This window comes from Neopsephotus bourkii, unplaced genomic scaffold, assembly GCF_033783945.1.
Source record: "Neopsephotus bourkii isolate Nb327-2 ecotype Australia unplaced genomic scaffold, CSIRO-AGI_Nbou_v1 NB_330, whole genome shotgun sequence".
In the NCBI taxonomy this organism is placed as follows: domain Eukaryota; kingdom Metazoa; phylum Chordata; class Aves; order Psittaciformes; family Psittacidae; genus Neopsephotus; species Neopsephotus bourkii.
The window spans coordinates 82,813-101,580 of NW_026900838.1; the positions used below are offsets into that span (position 1 = coordinate 82,813).

Here is an 18,768-nt window from a genome sequence, read left to right on the forward strand (position 1 = left end):
AAAATATCCATTATATTCTCTAGCTGTGCCAGCAAAATCAAAGCTGGTTTTGGATTGCTACAGTTTTTTTTTTTGTTTGTTTGTTTGTTTGTTTTTCTTAGTTTTACATCTTCTTAGTTTTAAGTGTTCATATAACTTAAAGCTGGAATCTGCTTTTTGTGTGAAGGGAAGGGGAGCAACGCCTGCATTTCATTCAGTTGTTCAAAGGTATCTTGGTAGAAAACATGCTCACATGCTCACATGCTGCACTGATAAACACTGATTTACTGTTTCTTGGTAAAACTGGCCCACTACATAACGAATGAGTATTTCTTATACTTCTGAGTTGTTCTAATATTGCACGTCTAGTTTCAAGGTACCTCTAGGTGCTTCACCCCAGTCATTAGCCTTTCCATCCATATTTAGATGTATTGATGGGTTTGGTGTTTTGTAAGAACCTTGCAGAATATTCAAATATTCTTTTAACAGCCAGGTCTGTAGTAATAAATGCAAGTTCACTGTTCACCACTTCGGAGTGCCAACATTTTTATGTATTACATGGCCACATCAATAAAGTTAGTTATAACCATTAGACATAGTACTTGTTAAGAGTGTAGCCAAGGGGCATTGTTGCTGTATTAGGGATGCTGCTTTTCAGTATTTCTTAGCATGCAAAAGGAGAATGATCCCAGTACAGTTTTTGGACCAGCTGTTTTTTTTATGGAAAATAAAGTAAGATTTATAAAGCTGCTTTATTTGTGTTTGGGATTAAAAGCTAAGAACAGATCTTGTGTTCCCACACCAGACTGCAAATTTTCCCCATTTTCTACAGTGGTATTTAAGGAAAAGGTGAACCAAACTAATTTTTTACTACCAACATTTCAGTGATGCATGGACTGAACCAGTATTCTGCTATTCCCAAAGAAAGCTCAGGAAGTAAGAATTGAGGTAGAGATTGTATATTTGATATGTGATAGCCCTGTAAAAGTTGACATGTCTGGGGCTTTTTTTCCTTAAAAAAAAGGCAAACTAAAAAAAAAAACCCAAACCCCTGTTTAATAACTTGGTTTTAATAAATGGAGAAATGTGCAAAGAAGTTTATCCTTTGCATGACTCATTTTAAAAAATGCACTGTATGTGCTTGGTCTAGATGCTGCTAATAGGTACGACCTTTTTAATCAAATATATGTAACTGTAGAGGAAAATTGAAATTCAGTTCTGAGGAAATGTCTACTTATTTGTTGCAACCTTAATGACACATGTCTCCAAATGTGTTCCAATTAAGATTAAAGCAAAAACAGTAATTGGCCATTAAACATGTTGGAAAAGAAAGTAAACTAGGGAGAAAGGCAACTCAGCAGAAAAAAATGCTTAAGTCTTTTGAAAAGCAAGAGTAATAATGGAGTTTGCATCACAGGACACTCTATTATGGGAACAGCTAATTACAAAACAGATAATAAGTAAGAAATGTAAGTGCTCATGAAGCCAAAAAAACTGGAGTGGAGATAATAGAGCAATTACTTTTTCAGTGCTCAGAGGCCAAATTTCAGTCTTCCCTGTGCCAAGACCCAGCAAAAAAAAAAGGCAGTTATGCAAGACCTGTGGCTCTTTCTAGCATATCTCTGTATTAGACCATAAAAGAGTATCTCCTGTTCAACATCAGTTTATACCTGGTTTTTGCCATTCTCTTGACACTGAACAGCCAAACAAAATTTTATTTAGGGAAAAAAGGAAACTGATGCCTGGAACTATGAAGCACACTTTGCATCACCTATAAGCTTTTTGTGGGTAGAGAAGCAGAGTGGCCACACTTGTGGTATATTACGTAGAAAACATGCATTGCCTCTAAGCAATAAAAGTTTTTCTAAAAAAGCTATACAATGCCTAAGTGGGAATTAGTATGAACTGGGACTTGCTCTTGGCTTGTGTTTGAAGTCACTGCAGAACTTCTTTGGATTTTTTTTCTGATATTTCTACTGATTTTTCTATTGTTTTGAAAAGTTACCATCTAGATACATAAATTCAGGTGTTCCTGCTTCCAAAATGAAACAACTGATTGAGTAAGAGTTTTGCTTAGTCATTTCTAGTGTCAATTTAGACAGTCTTGGGTGCACAAGGTATCTGTATGGGTCTGGCAGATACAACAAAACCTGTAGGAGATCCGTAGCCTTCCAGAAGAGCACCAAGAACACAAAAGCATCTTTTAAAGCCCTATTTGCTGAACTCTGCACATAAAAATCCAGTGAGGCATATGTTGTAGTTGCAGCTTTGCTATAAGTTTACAGCTTGGGACACATCTTGATCCACAAGAAAAAATTTCTAAGCCTTTACAGCCATGACTACTCTGGGAATACCGCATGTGTAAATCCAGTCATCTACACCAGATAAGGGATTTGAATTTCATTGGTCAAACTGTGAGAATGGTGCACAAGAACCTTAGCTGGAAGGAGATATAAGTTATGTAGATGAAACAAGGTATATTCACTGCAAAAGAGAATCTGTATGGATCGGATTCTTAATTTTCCAGAAAATATGAGCAAACCACAATTTTTTTAAGACTTAAAATATTGTTGCATTTTCCCTGGCTACCCTACAAATTATGAAGACATTGCTATTGCTCAAAAAAAGTTTACCAAATATGGTTGGTTTTTTTTCTTTATCTGGTAAAACAAAGTTTTGCAGCTTTATTTTTCTAGATGGTGTCTTACTTATGGTGTAGGATCATCTGTTGAATACATAAATAAAAATAGTAAAAAAAAAACCTAATAGCAGCTACTATAAATAATGTCTGGCCAATCTCTCACATTTTAAGAAAATGAGATCAGGATCTCAAAACACTGAAGGGTTTGTCCACCTGAACTGAAGCTGTCCATTCTTATATCTGAAAATAACATCCACAGGTCTTAGGCTGTAAAAAAAATGAGTTTGATACCATCTTTCTTCAAGTTTTATGCATATATTTATCATTTCAGTTGAATCCTAATGTAATAAAATAAGATAAAAGAATGAAAAGCATTCCCATTGCATGGCATCCCAGTAGGAAACAACCCTTTGGTAATTGTTTTCCTTAGTAACATTCTTTTATTTTCTGAGAAAGAGTGAATCATCCTTTTATGCTGAAATGTAAAATCCACAGGTGTGAATACAGACATATCTTCATGAATACGGGCGTATCTTCATTGTTTAGTAGCTGTAAATTGGTATATTTTAAAACAAAAAAATGCACTTAAATAATGTATTCAACTCCTCCTTTTGTCTATTTTCACAGAAATTTATACAGGTATGAAGCAATAACATACGTGCCTCTGTGTGGTTTTAATTTTGAAGTTTGTGATGTCAGTCTATCTCATGCTTTGTTCCAGCATGTTGCATGGTCTGCATATCATAGGCAATTAAGGAAATGTTTTTTTACTTGAAAAGTACTAAGTATTGCTTTTCAAACATCTTTCCTTTAAAAAAACAAGCTTACTGATTTTCAGTTAATGTGGCTTTCACAGAAAATGTCTTTTCATAGATTATATGTAGAATCACAAAAAAAAAATACTTGGAAAGTAGAATTTGCATTCCGAGGAATGCAAGGAAAAGGAATTTTTTGGGATTCCAAGCAATCCCAAAGAAAAGATGGATTTGCTATAAATTTGAACTGAAAGGACTTGCTATGTTTTTGAACTGTTAAAGTAATACTTGGCTTAATTTCAAGTAATATCAATATGTGCATGCTTCTGCTGGTTTGTTGTTTTTTTTCTTGCTCTTCACTTCCAGGGTGCTTCTGGGTTTTTTATTTACATTTACTAGCTTTTAAGCATCTTAGCTGTGGAGGTGTTTTGTTTTCTTCTGCCATAAAATAGATCAAGCTAAGCAGGCAGTTTATAAATTAATAGCAAGCTTAGTGGTACTTCTAAGTTATAGAAAATTATAGGAAATTAAAATTTTGAACTTTTAATAGAGACTATTTCTTATTTAGCATTAAGACATTTAATCTTTAGAGTTGCAGGAATTTCAGATTTTAAGCATCTAACTTATTATTTATTAGTGTTCCTGGGATTTTAAGGTAAGTTTATGAAAAAGCCTTTGTGCATGGGAGCTATTGAGCTGTATAAAGTTGATAAAAAATAAACCACAGATTTCTATGAAATGGTAAATTTTTTAGTTTTTTTTTTAATTACTGTATCATTAATTTCAAAAGAACATCAGTGTGAAAAGCAGAAAGTTGCCTAAACATTTAGAGGAATTTAGAGGTGAGGGTTTTGGGGATTTTTATGTAGTCTTTCATTGCCTTTGTATACTAGAATATCTCCCATAACTAAACACATTTTATTCTTTCCTTATTGACATCCTTAATGTGTCTTATTTCATTGGAGCAAAATGCTGTTAACAATTAATAATATGCACTCTTTTTCGTCAAATTTATAACTGTGGTGAGAAGAGTTTAAGCAAAGCTATACTGATATCCAGTTATACCTGTGTTACGAGGTATAATTGAAGCTGGATCCTGAAAAATAAAATAAATGTTGACAAAAATCTTTTAGTTAGCCAGTGTCTAAAGATCAGGTCAGCATCACCGTTTCCATCAGAACAGCTAGTAGAACTGGGACTGTGAAACTTCCTAACTTCATAGCTCAACCCAGTCTGGTGCCCACGTGTAGGTGCTGCTGCATGGTTGTACTTCCTCTCTTGTCCAAACCCTCACATGGATGATTTGACAATGATGGCATTTGGTCTGGCTTGAGAGCTTTCTGTCCTCATAAATGCATGTTGAACATCAATATTCATTGATGAATATTGACTAGACTACGTGGTATTATTTGGGAAATTGCCACCCAATTGACACACTTGTTGTTCTGGTACTAGCCATAGTTAGTTTATTTTCACTATATTGTCGTTATCATGCCAGCAGTTTGCAATCAGATATATTTTGTCATTGATTCAGTCTGTACTATCATGGCAAAATGCTGACTTTGAAAGCTGTTGTAAAATCTAATTCCTTAGAATGTTAGGAGCAAATGGCTTTTTTATGAAATTATTTTCCAAAAAGAATAACAACATTGAAGAGATGCCATTTCTGATTATAGGAGAATTCTATACTACACATAAAAATATTTCATGTGCAGATTTATGCTAAGCAAATCAAACAAAGAAACATAAATAGTTTTGCATAAAGAAGTGCAAACTTATCCCTGGCAATTTATTTTCTATGTCATTTGTATAAATCAAGGTTTTGGCTTGCAAGAATAGCCTTTACATAGCAATCTTTAAAAAAAAAAAAAAAACAACCATATTTATTCTTTTTAGTGTTCATTTACATTTGGAGATTCTACTCTAGAAGTATTATAAGCAAACACAGTAGAAAGGAGAACTTACTAATGTTAGCAGAATGGCATTTCTGAATATGCAATATGCTACTCACTCCTAAAAAAAAAAAAAAACCAGAGGATTTTCCAAATAAATAATTCACTATTTCATATCTTGTAAGCTAATAGAGAAACATAGCATAGGCTTATATATAGAGAGAAAGAAGTATAATATTTAATTCAATATATTGTGCTACTGAAAAGGAAATTGTCCTTCAGCTGACTGTAGTTTAATAATTTGTGCATATCCTTGTGGGGTTTGTTCACGTTTATTCTAATAGGGAGTCTTTTAATTGTTTAGTAAAGTTAAGACAATATTCTTGTAATCAATAAAATATAGCTAAGAATTAAACAAGCAAAAATCTTAAACTTGTCTAATGGAAATAAGCACAGTTGGAAAGATATGCTGAACTTACTAATTCATTAATGATCTTCTGTCTGATTCTTTCACATTTGATCTATTGGGCATACTTTATTTTGCTTTTTTGTCAGCTAACTATGTTTAGGGAACACAAGATTTTTAGTCTGTAATGGCCAATTAAGAAATATGTCAGTGAGAGAGGACAGTTTCTAAACTTTCCCTGTTTCTGTCAGCAGTCACAGGCTTTCTAGTTCAGAAAATTACCAGATCAAGTGAGAAATTTCCTATATTAGTGAAAGTATTAAAATTAATCGGTAATAGTTAAATATTTAATATTTATATTTTTGCACAAATATTCTCTAACAAGAAAGAGAAAAATGCAGAAAACAGAAATTCTGTTTTCTGATTAATCTATTAAAGAAATTTTCACCTATAACCTGTTGGCTCCTTGATTTATCCAAATAGCTTTAATCATACATTTACAGCCTTGTAAAAAAATGCTGATATGAAATCAAAAGCAGTAGTGAACTCATACTGGCATTTAATCCCCATTGCCTGTTACTATCCAACCTTAATCTTTGTGTGGATGTTCATTTTTCAAAATAATTCCACTTTAAATCACCCAACTTTAAAGCAGTAAGCTTTCTTTTCTTGTTTTCTTACTACTTATATTCATTAGCACTAATAGCCAGTTATTTAATAATGAATTATTTTCAGAATTGCATTGAAATAATATAAACAATTGTGATCCTCTGAGTGAGGGAATGTTTTTTCAAATTATTAATTCTCAACACTGACAGTTAAAAATAATTGATTCAGGGAAAGGGACTGAGTGCGTGGGAGACACTCTTATTATTTTCTTGTCTTTTTGTATTTCCCTACCCTCCAGTTTTAATATGAATGAAGTGTTTGCCATTTCTCCCAGAAGCAGAGAAAGATTTTTCATGCAGTGAGAGGGAGGGAGGAAAAAGAGGTTGAATTTCTAATTAAAGAGTGGTGAAGGTTGCTTGAAAGAAGTCACTGAAAAAGTTGTTTAGATTACTACTAGCAATTAATACTGTACCACAAGGTTTGGCTGCATTTGGTAAATAGGATTGTTAACCCAGGTAATCAACTTTGTGACCAGGTTTTATAAATGTCAGGATAATGTAAGTGGTGTTTGCTTGTGCTATTTTGTTTTACTATAGCTAGAACAAAAGCAGTAATTTATGTTTCCCCTAATATCTTAAAGAGGGGGTAAAAGTCCTTTTTGTCATGGAACTATTTTGGTGTAAATTCAAATCAGTACAAACTTCACTGGAATTGATATCCTTCTGGGCAGCTACCTTGAGCAAGAATCTGAACAAGAGGTATAAACCCATGTTCCTGCTTGCGGATGTCATGGGAGAAAGGTGCGTGAACTCCTTACTAGCCAGACATGCATCTTGGCTGAGCTGCTATGCTGCAGGGGAAGAAGCTTGGGAGGAAGAACTGGCTGCACAGCGTCACTGATGACAAAATACAAAATGTAGGGGAATTTCTTAGAGACCTTTAAGGGACAAAAGCCTGATACAGGAGTAGGATTGGAGGAGTAGGGGAAGGATAGGTAGAAGATATACACAGGCATGAGGGGACAGAGAGGTTGCAACAATGGATGCTGGAAGATGATTACTTCCGATAAGTTGAAGGAGACTTTCTTTTCACTTGCAGAGGTTCATTTATGGAATAAGTACTGGGACATGACAACAGGTAAAGGAGAGTCAGTTTCATCTGGAGAGGCATGTAAGCTGTCTGAGCCTGACTCATACACCCTCACCAGTACCATTAAAATGAAACAGTGGTTGACAATACATAAACTCACTCCTCTGAGGGAGAATGGCACCCACCCATTGACAAGATCTGATCTCTGAGGAGGTGTATTTGAATGTCAGATGTCTGGATTCAGGATCCAGGAAACAAATTCCCAAAGCTTCTCCGGTGCCAGCTTATTACCTTTTGCTGCTTACTCATGCAGGAACCAGCAGTACTGCCAACAGAGAGCCTGAGAATATCAAAAGTGACTAGTGAACTCTAGCAGCAAGAGCAAAGACTGTGTGGGGCCCAGTGAGTTTTGCACAGCAATGCAGGTAGGAATAGAAACCCTGAGGGTTAATATCTGATTAGTGGTACAGGCAAGAGAGGTCCTACTTGAGCAATGAGATCTGATGGGCAAAGGTGGAATAAATCTAAAAGTAAAGAGGAGAGAATCTGCCAACAGGATTGCTAACTGTGAAGAGAATTTTGAACTACATAAATTAGGGAATGCAGGAAAAAAAGAATAACTAAAGGGAAGAGGGGGTATTATATTACAGAAAAGGAAAATCATCGGTATGAGTCTCTATCTTATAGAATAGTTAGGGTTGGAAAGGACCTCCAGATCATCAAGTTCCAACCCCCCTGCCATGGGCAGGGACACCTCACACTAAACCATCTCACCCAAGGCTCTGTCCAACCTGGCCTTGAACACCGTCAGGGATGGAGCATTCACAACTTCCCTGGAGAACCCATTCCAGTGCCTCACCACCTTTACAGTAAAGAACTTCCTCCTTACATCCAGTCTAAACTTCCCCTGTTTAAGTTTTAACCCATTACCCCTTGTCCTGTCACTACAGTCCCTAATGAAGAGTCCCTCCCCAGCATCCCTATAGGCCCCCTTCAGGTACTGGAAGGCTGCTATGAGATCTCCACGCAGCCTGCTCTTCTCCAGGATGAACAGTCCCAACTTTCTCAGCCGATCTCCATATGGGAGGCGCTCCAGTCCCCTGATCATCCTCGTGACCCTCCTCTGGACTTGTTCCAGCAGTTCCACGTCCTTTTTATGTTGAGGACACCAGAACTGCACACAATACTCCAAGAGAGGTCTCATGAGACAGATTAGAGGGGCAGGATCACCTCCTTTGACCTGCTGGTCACACTCCTTTTGATGCAGCCCAGGATATGGTTGGCTTTCTGGGCTGTGAGTGCACACTGAAGCCGGCTCATGTTCATTTTCTCATTCACCGACACCCCCAAGTTCTTCTCTGCAGGGCTGCTCTGAATCTCTTCTCTGCCCAACCTGTAGCTGTGCCTGGGATTGCTCCGACCCAGGTGTAGGACCTTGTGCTGCTCATGGTTAAACTTCATGAGGTTGGCATCAGCCCACCTCACAAGCATGTCAAGGTCCCTCTGGATGGCATTCCTTCCCTCCAGCCTATCAACCGAACCACACAGCTTGGTGTCATCGGCAAACTTGCTGAGGGCACACTCAATCCCACTGTCCATGTCAGCGATTAAGATGTTGAACAAGACTGCTCCCAACACGGATCCCTGAGGGACACCACTCGTTACTGGTCTTCAGCTGGACATTGAGCCATTGACCACAACTCCTTCTGTGTAGCCACCCATCCAGTTCTTTATCCACCGGGTGGTCCTTCCATCAAATTGATGTCTCTCCAATTTAGAGACAAGGATGTTGTGTGGGACAGCATTGAACACTTTTCACAAGTCCAGGTAGATGACAGCTGCTCTATCCCTGTCCATTAGCTCTATAGCCCCATCATAGAAGGCCATGAAATTGGTCAGGCAGGATTTTCCCTTAGTGAAGCCATGCTGGCTGTCACCAAGCACCTTGTTGTTTTTCATGTGCCTTAGCATGCCTTCCAGGAGAATCTGCTCCAAGATTTTGCCAGGCACAGAGGTAGACTGTCTGGACTGTGACTCCCTGTGTCATCCATTTTTCCCTTCTTGAAAATGGGGGTTATATTTCCCTTTTTCCAGTCTTTGGGAACTTCACCTGACTGCTATGATTTTTCAAATATGATGGACAGTGACTTAGCAACATTAGTTGCCAGCTCCTTCAGGATCCATGGATGGATTTCATCAGGTCCCATGGACCTGTGTACATTCAGGTCATTAAGATGGTCTCGAACCAGATCCTCTCCTGGAGTGGGCCCAAGGTCTTCATTCTTGCAGTCCCTGCATCTGCTTTCCAAGACTTGGGTGGTGTGGCCAGAGCATTTACCAGTGAAGACCGAGGCAAAGAAGTCATTCAGAACCTCAGCCTTCTCCAAATCCAGGGTAGCTAGTTCTGATAGCCTCTGGAGAGGGCCCACTTTGTTCCTAATCTGTTTTTTATTTGCTACGTACCTGTAGAATCCTTTCCTGTTATCCTTAACATCCCTAGCCAAGTTTAATTCTAACTGGGCCTTAGCTTTCCTAGCCTGGTCCCTAGCTTCCCAGACAACATCCCTGTACTCTTCCCAGGCCGCCTGTCCTTGCTTCCACTTTCTATAAGCCTCTTTTTTCATTTGAATTTTCCTCAGGAGCTCCTTATCCATCCAAGGAGGTCTCCTGGCCCTCCTGCTGCACTTCCTTCTAGTTGGGATGCAACACTCCTGAGCTTGTAGCAGGTGATCCTTGAATATCAACCAAGAGTCTTGGGTCCCCCTGCCCTCTAGGGCTATATCCCATGGAACCTTACTAAGCAAGTTCCTGAAGAGACCAAAATCTGCTCTCTTGATGTCCAGGGCAGTGAGCTTGCTGAACACTCTTCTCACTGTCCTGAGGATCTCAAATTCGACCTCATGATCGCTGCAACCAAGTCTTCCCTGGAGTGTTACATTTCCAACCAGCCCTTCTGTGTTGGTGAGCATGATGTCAAGCATGGCACCTCTCCTTGTCAGCTCCTCTATTACTTGCAGAAGGAAGTTGTCTTCCACAGAAGGTAAATGGATCTCAAAAAACTTATCTGTGAGAACCATGATCAGGGAAGCCGTTATAGTTCTTTGGAGTGCAACTGAGGGTCCATCTCAAGTGCCTACAGGCAATGTACAAATATAGGAAAGACAGAAGGAGTAAGGATTCTATGTGCTTTCTTAGTACTACAGCCTCCTACCAGAAGAATAATGTAGACAGATATAGCTCAAATTAATGGTATGCTGGAATGGATGGATGCAAGCTCCCTGGAAATACAGGCAGGGGAGATGAGGAGTCTGGCCTGAACTTCATGCAAAGCAGTATCTTGAACGCATGGATCTTTGCTATGAAATGAGTGATGCACTACTCAAGCTGATGGGGCAGGATGAAAACAGAACCATGTAAAGAAATACTGCGATGGGTTTCTGCTACAAACAGCTTGATCCAAAAAAAGTTTATGAACTCATCTTTAGGAAACTGGAAAAAAGACTCATGAACACAGGCCTTAGTTCACGTGAGGGTATTATTACAACCCTAACTTTTGTTGAAAAGACAACATGGAAAAACACAAAAATCTCAGAACACACATAGGTTTTGGACCATACAACAGTTGAGTATAGTTTTTTGAAACAATTGCAAGGGGAAACTAGGGGAGGTACTTACCTGGATTCTCTATTCATGATAAGCAAGAGGTGGCTTGGGACATAAATGTCAAAACCAGCTTTGGCAACAATGGCAATGAGATGATGGGGTTTATAGTCCTGAGAGAAATGAGAAATTCAAGTAGTAGAATCGTGATTTTGGACTTCAGTGAACTGACTTCAGTTTGCTCAGGGATCTGCTTGGCAAGCACCCATTAGAGATAGCACTCAAGGGAAAACTGATTTGTCTTAGGCCCACTGATTTATTTTAAAAGACAGTTTCCTCAAAGCAGTTCTTTCCAGCATGCAGAAACTAAAGCAGTTGTGACTGATGGAAAAATGGACAAATGGAGAACTCCTGCCTCTGCTTAAAGAGAAGAATTGCATGGAAGGTAGATGCAGTGGTGAGCTACCTCTTCACCCAGACATCCAGTCATGTGGGAACAGAATTAGGAAAGCTAAAGGGCAGGTGAGGCTAAAACTATAAAGAGAAGTAAGGACAAGAAGAAAGATTCTTATAAGTCTACCAGTAATGAAGATGGAGAAAAATGTGATCACATTGCTGAATTGACAAAGGACATGGAAAAGTCTGAGATACTCAATGTCTTCTTCAGGCTGTTTTTCCACCAGTGGAAAAGCTGAGATTTTTCAAGCTGGAGAATAAAGTTTCAGAGATACCTAACAGAAGGCTAACATTTAATATGAGCTAATAGAGGAGACAGATTCAGGCTCCTTTTCTCAGAGCACACAGTGAAAGCCATCAATCCAAGATTTCATAAAAAAGCCCCAACAAAACAGTGTAGAAAGAAAAAACAGAAAAATCTGAGTATGTAATTGAATCAGCAGAGCGAAATATTTGAAATAAGGTAATATTTTTCTGGAATATATAGTTAACTCATGAAACTTTGCCACAAGATACTGAGATTAAAAATTTTAAATCCATCAACATTCTTAGACAGAACTGTGCACAGTCCTATTTATACTGGACAGGTATTTGTAAATAATATAAACCTGTGGCCTTTAGGACATATATCCTCACTGTTTCTTATTGCATCCTGATTTTCCAGTTGTTCACAAAATCTCTGCTGTGTTCTCATACAAAAACTGGCAGTACCTACCATTGGAGAAGAATACCATAATTGGGAAGAACTGGAGAACTATTGCACTGTTGCATGACTTTTACTTTATCTACCAGAAATGTATCCCTGCACAAACTCTTGGCATGTAAGAGGATGGGCAAATCTGTCTAAACATTCTTTCACCAACACAGAAAAAAAACAAATACTGCATTATAGATCATCTGACAGTTAGACTTATGATTGTGGGCCATGTGTTAAGTTTATTTGTGTAGGTGTGAACTCCACTTTAGGAATCAGCAGGGTTGTCACCCATGTCAAGCTGTTGTGATATAAAGATGAAAACTTCAGGGCAAAATCTCAATATGCCGTATGGCTGATTTTGCTGTGCAATTCCATGAATTCCAGACTTGAGACTGCTGGCTGCCTATGGCAGGATCATCCTGCACCAGAGAGATCACTGGTGACATAAAGACAGGTAACAACTTGTGCCGTTCTTTTTCTCCTCTGTCAGCAGGACTACTGGGGTCAAAGGGTTGATGTTTGTTTTTTTTTAACCTCAGTCTGTTCCTACTTGTTGGTTTTGCTATTAGAAGCCTTAAGAATTTAGCCTTTTTATGATTTATCTTATGGTAAGGAATCAGCTCACCTAAAATCCTACTGACATTTGGACAGTGCCTGTTTCATTATTGTGAAGAAGACCTGTTCATAGCCAATGTGCTACTACATGATTAACAGCTACCAGTAGAAAAAGAAAGGCAGCTGTTGTGGAACAGGCCAACAATATTTTTCTATAGTGACAGTATAAACAAAGGAGGAGATAGTGAGTTCAGCTGACTGCAGCCAATACCAAGAGTGTAACTGTGCACCTGACTGTCCTCTTGTATTGCAGAGCCCAGATCCTTTCATTGATAACACATCTCTGTAAATCTAAAAGTACATTTCCCAAGATAAAGTTGAATAACGTTCTATCTCATGGTCATCTTAATACTGAAGTTATCCAATGAGTGTTCTTCATCCTGTCACCACATCCTACAAATTTAAAGAATTTTAAGCTTTCAGTCAAATCATGGAATGGCACTAAGTGGCACTGTAGCTTGATCTCAATCTCTTTGCTGTAAAGTCTTATTCTTCTGAAACCATAATTGAATATTCAGTATATTCCTACAGAACAAACTAGCCACTTAACTGATTCAGTTTCTCCAAACTTATGTAAAAAAAGCCTCTATGAATTGCTGGTTCTGTTAATTAGTAACTGGTCTACAAATTTAAAGCTGCTGTATGCCATAAGTGACCTGTAAGATTGGTTGATTCTTTGTCAGGAATTCTTGTCTGAAATTTTGAGCCTGAAGAGAAGCTGAAAATTCTCAGTACTATTATCCATCACCTGAACATGCCTTTCCTTGTGTACCAGGTGCAGGTACCCAGGTTCAACCCCTCCACAGTCAAGGTGGTAGTTCGCTGGTGAAAACATGTATAAGGTTGAAATGCTGCACAGGCAGTGAGGAGTGAGGAAAAAAGTGTGAGAAACAACCCTGTGAGCACCACCCTGAGAGAAGAAGCAGGGGAGGAAGTGCTCCAGGCACCGGAATGGAGATTCCCCTGCAGCCTGTGGAGAAGACAATGGTCTATCAGGCTCCTGGCAGGAACTGTGTCCTTTGGGAGGTGCACATTTGAGCATGGGAGCAGTGTGAGAAGGAAGGTGGGGTGGAGGGGGACTGTAATGGACTGACCACTGTCGCCATTCACCACCCTTTTATGCTGCTCAGGGGCAGAGAGAAAGTAGAGGAGTCTAGAGTGAAGGAGTGGAGCCTGGGAAGAAGAGGGGGATGGAGGAAAGTGGCTTTATTTATGTTTTCATTTCTCACTATCCTATTCTATTTTCAATTGGTAATGAATTTGATCAGTTTTCCTCAAGTTGAGTCTGTTTTGCCCATGATGGTAATTGGTAAGTGATGGCACTATCTTTATCTTGACCCACAAGGTTTTCTATCTTATTTTTACCACCCTGTGTAGGAGGAGTGAGAGAGTATCTGGCTGTGTATCTGGCAGCCAGCTCAACCCACCACAACATAACTATATGGATCTGATTTTCCTCATGACTACCCAGGTGCTTTAGATTGTAGTGTCACATTGCCCATTACTGTTGTTAAGTTTACAGACTGTCTAAGGAAAAAGGAGATTGTCGGAGCATGGAGAATTTGCTCCAGGAAGGAATGCCTGGGCAGACAGAGCTGGGGCAAAGGAAATGGAGAAGTGGGTAGAGGGCACGGCGTGCAGCAAACCCTTTGGAGCTCCACCAGAAAGGTAGCTCAGCCTCAGCAGCCACAACAAGGCAGGGCTACAAAGGGGCTCACTGGGGCTTGTACACAGTTTGTTGGGACCCTGAAAGCCACTGGGCTCTGCATCTAATCCTGAAAGACAAGGTTTATATGAAGGCTACTGAAACCCAAGATCACCATCACATGATTTGTTGATTAGTTTAGCTAACATAATCTGTTATAAACCAGATTGTTTGTTAGGAAAGAGTAGAAATGGACTGTGTGACACTTTCTACTGTATGGTATTCTTGTAAATGATGGAAGTAGTTTCTCATTGTAAAACATATACATAATTTCAGTAAAATAATGTGTGTAGTCACAAATTTCAAGCAGAACAGTTATGCAAGGTTACTTGCATTTCATGCAGGATTACGGGTTAATGTATAAACAGCTTTTAGGGTAGCTGTGACAACAGAGTATCAAGAAAAAATACCAGGAGCCTCAAAACAAAATTTATTAATTATTCTGAAATATACATTATGAGCCTTTTTAGAGGACAAGGGTAAATGGAAAAACTAAAATATATTGAGATAGCTATTATGATTTTAAAATGTAATGTCATTATATAAACAAAACAGGAAAAAAATGTTTTTTTTTTGTTAGTAATTCTACAAAGCAGATAAATGTTTCTGCAGAGTAACATACATATCTGTACCTCTGAGACACTCCAACTCAATTTTAACCAGGGATATAAAGAAAATACAGCTTGTAATAGGCAGCAGCTGCAGGGATATGTTCATTAGTTAAACACTGACAGCTTTGCCATTTTTCTTTTCAGGTTTGAACTGTGAGTTTAGGCCTTGTGAGGCCAGCAATCCCTGTGAGAATGGAGCTGTGTGCATAGAAGAAATGAATTTGGACATTTTTCCCCTTGGATTCCAGTGCCAGTGTGTGAAGGGCTTTGCAGGTCCACGCTGTGAGATCAATGTCAATGAGTGCAGTTCTAACCCTTGCCTCCATGGATACTGCTATGACAGTGAGTTCAGTCTGGTTACTCACTTTAATGTAGAGTAGTCTTTCTGTTGAAGAGTCTGTAGCTACTGAGCTGCTCTGGGGAGAACAGTGGATAATTTACTGAAATTTAGCTTGTCTGATGCTCCACAGCCAGTACCAGAAGGATTATTTTTGCCAAAATGCTTCAACTCCTGGCACTGGGATTTCAGTGTTCAGGGGGTCAGAATTGCAGCTAATGAGAAATTTTAATGAGATTTGTGCTGTCTCCTTTGATACCTACATTAGCCAAACACGTCTTACATTGTGCACTTGATGAGAGAATATTCAGGTGCTGAAAAGGAGCTCATGGAGCAGTTAGTCAGTACATGTCATAATTCTGACGAGTCCAAAATGGTATTAAACATCAAACTGATGCAAATGGAGTGTCAGTTTACTGTTAAGCACCTTCTATAGTGTATAACTCTATAACTTAACACTTTCGCTAACAGATATATTTAAAGGTTTTAGAAGGAACTTGATGATGAATTATTCTACTATATTTTGTCTGGATTGGGAAGCTAAGTTCAGTAACATCTGTTAAGTATGAAGTATTTACTGGGAAGTTTTATGGGGCCATTGCCACCTATCAGACACTTTCTGTGCTTGGTTAAAAAAAAGTGGTACTTTTCAGAGAATCTTGCGGTGCTGGCTGGAAATCAGAATGGAGTCTGGAGGTCATGTAGTCAAATCCTCATGAAGCTGGACTATGAACAGTGCTAGAGCAGGCCAGTCAGGGATCTTTCTAGCTGAGTTTTGAAAACCTCTAAGGCTTCAAAACAGCCTATTCCACTGATGCACTGCACTTGTAATATTCCCCTGCCTCCCAATCCCATCCAAACCTCCTCAGCTGTAACTTTGGCTATTGCCCCTTATATTGTCTGACACTACTAAGAGGAATTCAGTTCTGCCATGTGTGTAATTGCCCTTGAACTCTAATTCTTCTATGATTCTATGATGATTCTGTGGTGAAAAAGGGAGAGAATTTTTATCATTAGCTTGTTAACGTTAAAATGAAGCTTGGAAATACATCATAGGTTAAGCAGACAAATTTAACTCAAGCAAGTTTTCTTTTAATATAGTGATATAAAGCATTCCTTGCCCCCCAGAAAAAGCCAACAAAACAAACATTTAACTTGCCCATCTCATTTAGGCACAATATCAGAGATAAAATCTTATGTACTTTGTGTACAGTTTTGTGATGGAAAATTACTCACTAGCCTATAAGATACCATCACTTTTTCAGAAGCTAGTAATGGGTCATTGATTTATAATTCTTATGTCAAAATACTTTAATTCTTTAAACAAATGCAGTACTTGATCTGCTTTCATATTTAAAAAGTATTTTGAGATATTGCATTTCATTTATTTCAATATTTTAACACGTCCACACCCCTTATGTAAAACCAGTCCAAATCTTTCTCCAGGTATTAGTCATAACTGTAACTTACTTAATTCTACTGCATTCTGTTGTTATGCTAAACCACTGTTACTACTAAAATACTCTCCCTGTTACAGTTGTGGATGGCTTCTATTGTTTGTGTAACCCAGGATATGCAGGACTGAAATGTGACCAGGACATTGATGACTGCATAATCAATTCTTGTGAACACAATTCTACATGCGTTGATCTACATCTGGTCAGTAGAGAGTACTTTTTTACTTCAAATGATTGCTGAGTTTTCCTACTGAAAGCTAAGGTAATCCTGTTGCAAGTTCTAAACCTCCACTTAATCCATACACCTGTCAAGAGTGTTATAATTGTGCTTTCCAGTCACTGTTGTTGGTTTTTGTTGTTTGGGTTTTTTGTTTTTTTTTATTTATTTGTAATGGTACAAGCTGTGGGAAAGAACAATGTTTTTATAATTTAAAAGCAGTTCTTGAGCCAACATGGTAATTTGGGGAATTCAAAAGGAGCATAATATTTTTATCTAGGTCTGTTTATGGACTCAAAGTGACAGCAATACTCACACTGACAACATTACCTTCAAATGGGCTTAAAAAGCATCTTACCCCCAAAAATGGGTTTAAGTACTTCAGGATTTATTTTCAGAATTCTTCAGCTATATTATTTCTGAAACATGAAGAGTATTGAAAATAGCTTCTCAGAAATAAAAACGTTCTATCAATTAAGAGATTAGTCTGTCTGGGTGGCATATTCAGAATTTTAAGTTTTATGTATTATAAAGGTTCTCAATACCATGTAATTCACATCCAAAAATTATGTAAAACACATAGTGAGCAGCAGCAAGAAGGATAGTAACACAGTGTTTTGCTTAGCTAACTGTAGAGAGAAGCTGGAATGCAGCAACTGTATTCTCAATATTCTAACAGTGGAGTGCTCTGAGACTGTATACCAACACATAAGCACAAATGGTTATAACTGAGGAATTACAAAACTCTCTCTGAGCTGCTCAGATAAAATCTGGGACATCAATTGTGTATTCAGTTCCCAAATTTGTTCATTCAGTGAGATGGACAGATCCTTGGGTGACTTGGTCTAGGTTAAGGCATCCCTGTCTATTGCAGGGGGGGCTGGAATTAGATTATTTTAAGGTCCTTTCTAACCCTCACTGTTCTACAACTATGTGAATCTATGGCTAGGCATTAGATTAAGCAAATGTGATGATAAGGAAATACTATGTGAATTACTGACATCCAGATATACAGAATTAACAGCCGATTTTTATAACATAGAAAAGTCATCTTAACAACATATCAACTCAAATAATATGTGACAAATTATAAAATGCTTTTCTATAGAAGTATCATGGAAGAAGAAGTAATTTTATCTATTGCAACTTATCAGAGACATGAGTAAGAGGAACTAATCAGAGCAGACACTTCCTTCATTAAGTCACCTCGGCCAGCAAAAACTAAAAGCTGCCAATATTAGTACTATTAGCACAGCTACCTATCCTATATATTCTCAGTCATCAATCAGCTCAACCAGAATTGTCTTTTTTTTGTAGCCCGAATATAAAAATTTCAAGACACTGAAAAATGAGATTGGTATTGGAAAGGTTGGTCTGATAGTAGTTGCCTTTCATAATCATTTATCTTTTTGTTGTTGGTAATTACAAAATAAATCTGATTAAGGTCTAAGTGTCTTTATTTTCACTCTAGCAAGAAGCATTTGGTGAGCCTTGCATAAAACAGTGTGAAATCTTGGATTTTCATTCATGTGGAAATAATTCAATTGTTCAGTCAAACTGATAGATCAAAATAATAGGATGAGAGAAGTATGAGAACAGTTGAAAGGCTACAGTGTTGTCACTGTGAAAGAGAGGGGTGCAGTCCTCATGAACTGCCAAAGAGTAAAGGGGTGAAGCTTTCTGCATTCACTGTATACGTAAT

At 38.2% G+C, this 18,768-nt stretch overlaps 1 protein-coding gene across 1 annotated transcript in view; it reads left to right on the plus strand.

The window, feature by feature from the left end:
• EYS (eyes shut homolog) overlaps positions 1-18,768 on the plus strand; it is a 579,093-nt gene that overhangs the window by 39,574 nt on the left and 520,751 nt on the right. Inside the window, exons 8-9 of the mRNA XM_061347833.1 lie at positions 15,200-15,397; positions 16,930-17,051. Coding sequence (XP_061203817.1) covers positions 15,200-15,397; positions 16,930-17,051 — 320 coding nt within the window. The remainder of the gene's footprint in view (positions 1-15,199; positions 15,398-16,929; positions 17,052-18,768) is intronic.